Here is a 10,766-nt window from a genome sequence, read left to right as displayed (position 1 = left end):
AGTCTCCTCCAATCAGAGAGAGGCAGGGCGGGACGAGCTGGCCGGCCGGCCCCGCCACCCTGCGCGCCTCGCGCTCCATCTTGAGTGTGGCTGGGCCCGCGGGGCCGCAGGTGCCCTGCTAGCGGGGTCACGTCTCCGCCCAGCGCCCGAGCATCGCAAGCAGTTTGCGTGGGTTACTTCGTTCCCCCCACGTTTTGTGCGTTTCGGGGTACGAAAGAGGACACGTGCGGGGCTAGTGAAAGCTTCCACTCGTGGCTTTCTAAATGTGCTGTGAAGGGTTTTATAGCACCATGAAATTCCTGGAGAAAACACTGGATGAACTGAAATGAAGAAGATGCGTTCTTTCTACTTTACGTGGGTTATCTCGGGGGAGTTACGAGCACATGACTCATGCCGGATGTGTGCACACAAATACACAAGTCGCAATGCCGCCATTCCGAACGCCCGTCACTGGATTAGCTGTTAAACTGACCTTCTGAGTCACGTGAAACGCCTCCCGCACCGCTCAAGCGCTGACTTTACATGTTTATTTGTATACGAATTGAAACCAGTCACAGAGACACCTCCATATTGCCGACAGAAGCATGCCATCCTTAACGAGGTGCGGTGCTGGCACTCCAGGGCCTCCGCCTGCCTGGCCAGCATCCTCCTGCCTCAGCCTCTGCAGCAGCCGCAGGGAGCTGGGACACAAGCCGCCTCAGTGCTGCCCCAGCGTAATCACTATACTTCCAGCCACTCGGTTATTTTCTGAGAACTGTGGAGACACGTGGTTTTATACTAAGGTCGGAATGAGAGGTTAGGGGTAGAATTAAAACAGCTTTGCCAACGCAGACTTGGGTGTTTCAAGAACACAAAGAGTAGCCCTCACCTGCCACTACCACACCCTCTGGCAATGAACCTGAGGCCCGAGGGAAGGAAGATAAAATCCTGGCCTCCCTCCTCCCACCTCCGTCTGCCAGATATTGATCTTTTTTTTTTTTTTTCTCCTCTTGCATTTGGAACAGTCGTTCAGCCAGAGAAAGGAAAAACCCATTTCTTGCAAAGTAGCAATTAAGCCAAGAAAGCACTTACCAGTCCATACTTACCAGTCAATCGTAAGAGTTCAGAAATCAAAATCAACCCGCAGCCAGTTCCTCACCCCACCCCCTTCGGAAGGGGTCGGGACCCAGGGGCCCTGTACCCGAGCTGCATCCCCAATCCCTCTTTTTGTTGTTGTTGCTGTTGTCGTTTTGACAGGGTCTTGTTAAATTGCCAGGCTGACCCAGCCCTTTCAATCCTCCTACTCCTGCCTCGGCCTCCTGCGTAGCTGGGGTGGCAACGCATGCCCTACCACACCTGACGAAAAATAAAAAGACCTTAATTGGCTTTATTTTTTTTATTCTGAAATCAGGCGATACTTCGTTTCACAAAAAATAATGTGCTCCGCCAAGCCAAGTAAGAGGTTTTTATAGAAAAGCTAAAGAAAGCAGAAACAACAGAACAAAACTCAGATTGCTCACGTCGAGCTTATTTGCCTTGAGGACAACAGAAAGGTGACTCCTTCGCTGGGTGTGGTGACGCACACCCTGATTCCAGCAACTCAGGAGGCTGAGGCAGGAAAACTGCAGTTCAAGCCCGGCCTCGGCGATTGATCAGGACCTGCCTCTACATGATAACAAGGACCAGGGACGCAGCGCAGTGATAGAGCGCGCCTGGGCTCAATCCCCAGGATCAAGAAAACAAAAAACAAACGAACAAAAGACCTCTTAAAAGGGAGGGAGAGTTGAAGCCCAGCGTAGTGGCAGAGGCCTGGTAATCCCGGTACTCAGGAGGCTGAGGCAGGAGGATGGCAGGTTCAAGGTCAGCCTCAGCAATCAGCAAGGCCCCAAGCAACTTGGTGAGGCCCTATTTCAAAATAAAAAGGCCGGGAATGTGGTCCGGTGGTTACGTGCCCTGGGCTCAATTCCTGGTAGCAAAGAAAGAAGGAGAGACAGGGCGAGGCGTTCCTCGGTGGTGGCGCGCCTGCCCGGTGCGGGAGCCCGGGTCCATTCCCGACACCTCCCCCGCCACAGAGGGACCGGCTGCCCGCCGTCAGACCGCGACCACTGGCGTCGCAGGTGGCTGGCTTTGCTTCCGCAGGTTCCCCCAGGTCAGAGGCGCACCTGGGCCCGGACCTGGGCCCGGCCCGTGCGCCCTGCAGGCAGCTTCGCGGAACAGCTCGGGGCGGCTTCGGGGAGGCCAGAGGGGGGCCGGCCCGGGCGCCTGCGGTGTCGGCGCGCAGCCACGCGGGCGAGCGGCCGCCCGCGCCCTTCCCTCCAGCACCTGGCCTCCCACGGCGGGGACCCCTAGGGGGTCACCCGAGGGCCACCGGGGCCAGACGTCCAGCGCGCGGAGCGGCCGGGGCGGGCGCCGCCCACTCGGGCCAGGGCGACACGTGGCGGTCGGGGGCCGGCGGTCGGGGGCCGGCGTCCGCGGCCCCGCCCCCGCGCCGCGCCAGGCCCGCGACTTCCGCCACGCCCGTCATGGCGGCGTCCCCCGCCCGGCCCCGCCCCGCCCCCGGTGACGCGGCGTGGGTCACCTGACCCGGCTGCGGGCCGAGGAGACACAAGGGAAGTCGCCGTCGCCGGAGCCGGACCCGCCGCCGCCGAGCCCCGGGCCTCCAGCGCCATGCCGTCGGAGAAGACCTTCAAGCAGCGCCGCACCTTCGGTGGGAGCCCGCGTCTCGTGGGCGGTGGGCCGGGGTGGGTGGGGGTCGGGGCCGCAGAGGCTGTGGGGTCGCGGGGGCAGTGGAGGCCGCGAGGGTAGGGGGTCGTGCGGGCGGCGCGGGCCGCAGGGCCGGGGTCGTGGGAGTCGCGGGGGTCGCGGGGCTCCTGGGGCTCCTGGGGGCCGCCGCCACCCCGCGCCCGCCGGGCGCGCGAGTCCCTCTTTCCGCCCCGGACTCAAGCGGGCAGGCAGGGCGGCCCGGGCAGAAGGCCGGCGTCAGCCTCCAAGCATCGGGCCCTCCTCGGCAGCAGGACCGCGAGGCCTCAGGGCCGGGGGGACAGGTGACCCGGCGACCCGCGGACGAAGCAGCGCAAGGCGCGCGCCCGTGCGGGCTGGCCCGACACCTGCCGCCTCCCCCGGGACGGGCAGCGGCGCCCGGCCCTCGAGGCCGCTCTGCCCTGCAGGTGGAAGGCGGGCCGGGTCGACAGTGCGCCCGGGCGGGTGTTGGAAATGGGGAGCAGGCAGCCCGGGCGCCGGCTTCCCGAGTGTGGTCTCGCTCCCTTTTCCTGCGGGGCGCTCCGGCTTCTTGGTAAGAAGTCTGCTTTGCAGGCCCTGTTCCGCCAGGACGGGCGGAGGATGCACACTCGTCGTGAGCCGCCCAGAATAAGGGAGGCTGGAGGCTGGAGGCTGAGAGCCACGCCAGAGTCCGCCAGCCCCGGGTGGGCCGCGCTTCCATTCGTGCTGCCCCTGGGAAGCGCTGAGAGCAGAAGGCCACACCCGGGACACTGCGCAGCTCCCGCTCCTGCCCTCCGTCCTCGGCTTGTGAGGCTGCCGAGAACTCGGGGCGCATCTCCAGGGCCCCCGGAATAGCTCACCTCCGCCCTGCTGCTGGCCTCCAGCGCTTCACTGACGTCTGTAGGCAGGACTGAGGTGGCGGCCCTCCCGTCGTGAAGGGAGACAGGTGACAAAGGGCTGTCACAGCGCGGAGGAGAGGGGCGAGAGCATTGCGCCGGTGCCTCTGACCGCGGGGTGTGCTGGGGAGCCCTCGCTTCCCCTGCGTCCCAGGAGAAGATGCTCACCGCAGGCGCAGTGCCTCCATGCCGCCCGTCTTTCCACCTGGGGGCTCTCGTCCCGGTCCCTTCTTCCTTCTTTTCCCACCCACCGTTAATGGATGTGACCTTCTGTCCGTTTTTTGTGGTGCTGGGGGTTGAACCCAGGGCTCTCTGCCACTGAGCCACGCCCCAGCCGTTTTTATTTTGTATTTTGAGAGAGGCTCCCTAAGTTGCCCAGGCTGGTCTGGAACTTGTGGTCCTGCGTGGGGCCTTGACCCTGAAAGTCACTGGGATTGCAGTCCCCCATCCTCACCCTGGCCCCTTTATTTTTGGTGCTGGGGATTGAGCACCATTGATTTTTGGAACCCTCTAGGTGAGGGCTCCCCCATGAGCTCGTCCCCAGTCCTAGAGCCTATTTTTTTAAAGACCCTTGTTATGTCTTCCTTTCTCTACTTACCCAAATAGACTTGTTTGCTGGTGTTTCTTGAAAAATCCCCTCTGCCTGAATGTTTCCACTTGTGTTTTCCCCACTTCTTATTGGTGCATTGTAGTTGTACATAGTGGTGGGATTCACGCAGTATGACAGTAGAATTTGGCCAAGGTCCCTCCCCAGCACTCCCCACCACCTCCCACCCGAGGTCCCTTTCCTCTGCTGATCCCCTTTTGATTTTCTTGAGATCCACCGCCAGCTTTCTTTTCCTTTTTCCTCTGTAGCTTCACCATACTGTTTTAACCCTTGACCTTCAGTTTGGCTTATCTTGCCTAATTAACATCACGATCTCTGGTTCCATTCATTTTTCCTGTGAGTGGCACGGTTTCTTCTCTTTATTCACCCGTTGGTGGACACCTAGTGTGCTGCTGTCAATGCAGGCGGGGGTGTATCACTGGTGAGATGCCTTTAATCCTTGAGGGGAGGTACTGAGGAGTGTAGCTGGTCCTGTGGTGGTTTCTTCTGAGGAACCCACACTGATTTCTGTGGTGGTGGCACTAATTTCCATCCCACCAACAGTGTAAAAGTGTTCCTTTTTCTCCAGCTCTTGTTATTATTTGTATTCCTGATTCCACTTTTAGATTATAATCTTTAAAATGTGAAATACATTCCAGAATGTTACGAGGGGGTTGTTAGAGTGAGTTGAGATTTCCCCTGGATCCTGAAGTGGTCCACACTAGTGACATGGAGGAGAGGAGGGGAGTTGTGTCTGGAAGGCTCAGTGTCCTCTCTGGGGAGGACAGATGGGAGCCCCTTCCTGGGAAGTGGACAGTGGTTTGGGTGGAAAGCTGCGAGGTCCGCTGTAAACCTGCCGTGTCCGGTAGGAATGCTTATTGGTAGGAAGCCAGGAGTTTGCCATTTCCTCGTCCACTGAAAACATGTTTATATTTAATGATTTATCTTAAACCGATTTTAAAATATCAAATGAGAGAGTAGAACAACCTCTGTGCCATACTTTAATGGCATAAATGGTCTCTATGCATGCGATTATTTCAACAGATTTTATAAAAGATGAAATTCTTTTTAAAATCCAAATGACATTGGCAGTGATCAGAGTAAATTTGTGTTGGTATAGTAAAAGCATCTTTTTTCTGGAACTACTTCCTCAAGAAATTCATAGTATCATTTAACTGCAAACACGAGAATGAATCCTGTTGAAAATTGAGGTCGTCTGGTGAGGTTTAGTTGGAAGGTTTCAGGTGGTGCTGTCTTAATCCTGGGTTCAGGCGTTGCTCTGGGATGGAGCCTGGGCCTTCCCGAGCGCTGGGCGTGGCAGAGCAGCGCCCGGCCCTCCTGCTTCTAAGTGAGGACTCTCCAGCTGTGCAGTCAGGGTCACTGAGTGTTAGCGGGACTGCCTGTGGCATGCAGAGGCTGACACATTTGTTGGGAAGTAGAAGTGGTTTGTTGAAAAGGAGGAGCAAGGTTCCTGGGAAAATGTTCAGCGGAAGGCTTTGTACTTCACGCTATGAACTCAAATAATTCAAGTATTTTCCCTTACTGTATTCCCTTTTTTTTGAACGGTTTCTTTTCTCTGAGGTGCCATATCATCGAAAAGCTGGAATTGATAAGAGAAAACCTCTCTGGACAATTTGTGGCTTGTAATGGATTCCTGTTCCAATTGAGTTATGAAAAATGAGCAGAAATTGACTTTTAAGCTGGGCACGATGGCACACGCCTGTGATCCCAGAAGCTCTGGAGACCGAGACAGGAGGATCTCAAGTCCCAAGCCAGCATCAGCAACTCGGCGAGGCTCTGTATCTGATTAAATATTAACAAAGGATTGGGGATGTGGCTCAGTGGTTAAGCACCCCTGCTTTCAATCCCTGGTACAAAAAAAAAAAAAAAAAGATTGGGCATCCTCCCAAATAAAGATCGGGCACCCCAGGGCTAACTTGTTTGGCATGTCTGCCACACACCTGGGTCCTCCCTTCAAACTAGGAGTCCCATACTCCTGGTGCTGCCATCTGCCCGGTGAGCCAGGCCCAGGACCTCTGGATTCCACGTGTGTTGCCTTTGACCTCAGGTGGGAAATGGTGTTGTGTCCACGAGTTGCAGGAAAGGTGTCTTCACTCTGCTGTGCCACAGGGAAGGACCTCTGAGCTCAGGTCTGTGACATCACCAGTAGAAACGCTGGCGCTGGACGATGCTCACGCCTCTCCCTCTCGTTGCAGAACAAAGAGTGGAAGATGTGCGCCTCATCCGAGAGCAGCATCCCACCAAGATCCCGGTAGGTCCTGGGCCGGAGAGGGCACCTGTGCACCCCACTGGACGGGGCTCTCTTCAGGCGCCTCAGACACACCCCACAGCCTAGAATCTGTCACCTCCAAGTTCCTTACCTGATCACATTCTTTTTCTTCCTGTCTTTTGCTGCCTTAATGTCACACACTTCACAAGCCAAAGAGGGACAGGGGCTAGAAATGTGGCCTTTTTTCCCGTTTGTTGCTGGGGTTGGACCCAGGGCCCACGCTGCACTCCGTCCCAGCCACTTTTTTCTTTTGGTACTGGGGATTGACCTCAGGGGCGCCGAGCCACCTCCCAAACCCTTTTTTGCATTTTACTTAGAGATAGGGTCTTGCTGAGTTGCTGAGGCTGGCTTTGAACTTGGAGTCCTCTTGCTTCAGGCTCCTGAGTCACTGGGCTGACAGGCATGGGCCAGTGCTCCTGGCCCAGTCAAACCAGCCGTTTTATTGGCAAAGAAGTCCTCACTGTCAGGCATGGCGAGGTGGCTGCTGTGGAAGGTGGGCGTGGGTCTCACCAGGACTGCTGCCCACAGGTGCCTCTGAGGAGTCTCTCCCGCTCTACAGAAGGTGGGGACCACCTGGACCATCAGACACTTCTGGTCCAATTGCTGCCTGCCTGGCAGTGTCTCGTCTGCTACGTCCTGTGGTGGCAAACCTTAACCAGCCTTCTGGGCAGGGGGTCTAGAGCAGAAATGTTCAAAAGGAACGTACCTTTGGTTTAGTCAGGCTAGGTTCCAGGCCTATACTTGAAGTTCCTAGGAGATTGTAGCTGGTTCCTAGGATTCTGGGGGAAGTCCTAGTACCCTCCTCTTAACGTGGACGAGGGTCCTGGATGTCACAAGTGTTTGTTTCATGACTCGGGTCCCTGGGGTGCCCAGTGTTGGCCAACACCCACTGCCAGCTTCTCTAGACAGTCTGAGTTTCACGTTTGACTTCCTCTCTGGTCAGTCTGTATGGAATCGAGAGGGCAGAGAAGATGAATCTAAGGGTTAGGACCTGTGGTGTACAGCACTGCAGCACAGGACACACGGCTGTTTCCCTGTGCTGGGTTGACATCTGGCTCTGTCCTCACCCCAGGAGCGAGCTCCCCATGCAAGGCGCTCCTAGAGCGAGTGGGCTTTCGCGGGTTCGAAGCCTCGCTTCGCTGGGAGAGCCTGCAGTCTGCTTGCTGGCACTTGCTAGCAGCTGGAAACCCGCGGCCCAGGCGCCCTCCAGCCTGCCCTGAAGCTGCAGCACCGGCTTCCTGGCAGAAACTCGTCTGTACGTCCACGTTTGGGATGGCTGAGCAGGTGTGAGAGCCAGACTGTCACAGGCGGTGCCTTGAGAACAGAGTGGTCAGAGCAGCTCTGGCAGCTCCCAGACCCCCCAGTGCAGAGGCTGAGCCCTGAGTGAACTGCTTCCCGGCACTTTCCAGACCCAGCCCAGGGCCTCATCCCGTGCTGTGCACATCTTCTTTCCCAAATTAGATGGTAAAGAAAAAGCAGGAGCCAAAAAGCAGCTCTGGCATTCTCAGATGAAATGTCTCCCTGAGATGGCCCAGCCTCGGCTGGCAGGGGCGCAGGAGGTGCCTCGGAGGCCCTGCCTCCCAGCCAGCAGGTGCTCCTTCAGCAGAGGCTACTGAGGTCCTGGCCTCCTCATTCTCTGACCTCTTCTGAGCCAAGACCCAAGAGTTGTGCGCTGCCTTGGCATTCTGTGACCACAGAAACCAAGGTGTGTGGCATCTACACACTGGCCTTTTCTGTGGACGTCCACTGTTTTCCCCCCTCGGGCAGTGCTGGGGATAGAACACAGGGCTGTGTGCATGCTTTTGATCACGGCAGGGGAAGGGACAGCAGCTCAAGTTGGTCTCCACATGGAGCCTGACGTGTCCCCTTTGAGCAGCTGTGTGCAGATGAGCACTTTTCCCTCCTGAAGAAACGTGTTAAGATTCCTGTCCTGGCTTCTCCACTGTCGCTGTGATGTGACAGGTGGAACCACTGTGGAAGGAGAGAGTGCCTTTGGCACTTGGTAAATGCAGGTGGTAACAAGACTCAGCGGCCCCTGTGCGGTCAGATGTTACAGCAGCTCAGAACTAAAAATGTAAACTCTCCTCATGGAAGTGTGGCAGAAACTAAAGCATTAGGATCAGGCCCAGTACGGAGCTGTTTTCTTCCCGGTGTTGTACAGCGTACTTTGGTTTTTTGTATTTTGTTTTGGTCCTGGGGATTGAACCCAGAGGTGCTCTAGCACTGAGCTACATCCCTAGCCCTTTATTTTTGAGTCTTTGCTAAGGTGTTGAGGCTGTCCTCAAATGTTGAGGCGCTCCTCCTGCCTTAGCCTCCTGAGTCGCTGGGACCACAGGTGTGTGCCTCTATACCTGTGAGGCTGAGGGTCTTTTTCTGACTAGCTGTTGATTTTGTATGGCTCCCACTTCAAGCAGAGCATCTTTCCCCACCTGGAGGTGGCCCTGTTTCCTCTTGGTACCACATCTCGGCAGAGATCAGACATGAGCTAGGAAGTGATCACTTACCCCAGGAGAGCTGTGCCAAGCCCATTCTGGCACATGCCGGCTGCCGCTGGGAAGCATCTGCCTGTCTCGCTGTTGATGGCTGATGGAACGTGACTTCTGGCTTCTCTAGGTGATAATAGAAAGATACAAGGGCGAGAAGCAGCTGCCCGTCCTGGACAAGACCAAGTTCCTCGTGCCTGACCACGTCAATATGAGCGAGCTCATCAAGATAATCAGGTATCTGTCACTTCCTGTCTCGTGCTTCACTGAGTAGCTTTGTCCATTCTTGCTTCTGAGTAAAGTCTATCGCCAGCCTAACGAGACCACTGAGCTTCTTTCCTTTTCCTCGTGTGGAGTCCCCAGTCCCTCCAATCCGTTTGCCACATCGTACAGGCAGGTTCAGCAAGGTCCATACAACAAGTGCGGATGCACTGTCACTGCATCACTCGCACAGGCTTGAGCCAGGATGTCTGTCCGTTTTCAGCCATTTTCCTCACGGCTGTTTAGATAGCAGGCCAGTTTAAAACTGGCCCTGGAAGTGTCATACGGACCATCCAGCAGGGATCATAGCTGTCTTTCTGGTGGGGGTGCAGGGGATGGAACCCAGCTAGGCATGCTGGGGGAGCTTATGCTCCAGTGGCACCCCTGCCTGCTCAGGGCTGCGGGGTGGGGCATGTGCTCAGGAAGGGCCACCTGGTCTGAGAGAGGGACGCGGATGCTGATTAGCCAGACTCGGCGCCTATGAGCTCTTCACTCCACGCTTCATTCGGTTGCGGATGGTTCACACCTGAAGGCTGATGTGTTGCTGTGTGTTCACATTGCTTTCTTTCAACAGAAGGCGCTTGCAGCTCAACGCAAACCAGGCCTTCTTCCTCTTGGTGAATGGGCACAGCATGGTGAGCGTGTCCACGCCCGTGTCCGAGGTGTACGAGAGTGAGAAGGACGAGGACGGCTTCCTGTACATGGTGTACGCCTCCCAGGAGACGTTCGGGAGCGGGTCTACACTGTAAGACGAGGGCCCTGTGTCAGCTTTCTAATTGCCAAGGAGAAAAAAGGGACGTCACCAACTGAGACTGATGAGTTCATCTAGTCACAGGCCATCGGAGCACTTGTGTTCCACCTAGGAGCTTTAGGAGTTTTTGTATTGCAAGCAGAAAAATGGAACTCCAAATGAGCACGCTCAGCTTTGGAAACTATATTATTTAACCTATAGGCATCTTGTTTTCAAATTTTAGAAGTTTAAAAATAAAACACTTTGCATCCTAAGTTGCCAGTAAAATAGACCTTCAAGTTATTTAAATGCTCTTCTTTCCCCAGTGGGAACTTGCAGTCTGAGCAGCAGCTTGCAGGGCATTCAGAGAGGTCTCCCTCAGGTTCATGGAACCTTCTCCTACAAGGGTTTCTACTCAACTAGAGCAGTCTCCCTAAGGGGACTCTGTGCACAGAACAGGGCCAGAAAGCACCCGTTTGCAGAAAGCACCTGTGCATGTGGCTCAAGGTGCCTGCACTGCAGCATGCCAAGAGTCCACGCCCCAGCAGTGCTAGACGGTTGTCCCTTGGTTTCTCCTCCCGTTGGTCAACACAGGAGATTACCACTCCTCGGCAGGGAATGGGCCTCCAACTGTAGGTACTTCAGCCCTAGTTTCTTAAAAGGCTGCAGAGAAAGGAGACATTTTCTTTGCTTTGGGTTTTCTGAGACTTCAGTCTGGTGCCTGCTTTGGTAGGGGACAAGCAGCGTGCCTGGGCACCCCTGGGATACAGCAGAAACCAGAGTAGTAGCCAGGCAGGACTGGCACTCCAGTGGCACTCAGATG

General features: G+C 56.0%; 1 protein-coding gene across 1 annotated transcript; it reads left to right on the top strand.

Annotated features, from left to right (window-relative positions):
- Window positions 1–2,556: 2,556 nt before the first annotated feature.
- On the top strand, window positions 2,557–10,392 carry MAP1LC3B (microtubule associated protein 1 light chain 3 beta). Its single transcript, XM_079119646.1, has 4 exons — window positions 2,557–2,686; window positions 6,396–6,451; window positions 9,083–9,189; window positions 9,788–10,392. The coding sequence occupies exons 1-4, from the start codon at window positions 2,647–2,649 to the stop codon at window positions 9,960–9,962; spliced, it is 378 nt and encodes a 125-aa protein (XP_078975772.1). The 5' UTR covers window positions 2,557–2,646; the 3' UTR covers window positions 9,963–10,392.
- Window positions 10,393–10,766: the final 374 nt, after the last annotated feature.

The sequence above is a fragment of the Sciurus vulgaris genome, assembly GCF_902686455.1.
Source record: "Sciurus vulgaris genome assembly, chromosome: 17".
Classification (NCBI taxonomy): Eukaryota; Metazoa; Chordata; class Mammalia; order Rodentia; family Sciuridae; genus Sciurus; species Sciurus vulgaris.
Note: the sequence above shows the minus strand (reverse complement) of the source record. Positions and strands in the feature narration are given on the sequence as shown.

Coding starts and splice junctions, on each gene's coding strand:
- MAP1LC3B (XM_079119646.1), top strand. CDS start 2,647: ATGCCGTCGGAGAAGACCTTCAAGCAGCGCCGCACCTTCG. Junction 2,687..6,395: donor CAAGCAGCGCCGCACCTTCG/GTGGGAGCCCGC, acceptor CTCTCGTTGCAG/AACAAAGAGTGGAAGATGTG. Junction 9,190..9,787: donor GAGCTCATCAAGATAATCAG/GTATCTGTCACT, acceptor TTCTTTCAACAG/AAGGCGCTTGCAGCTCAACG.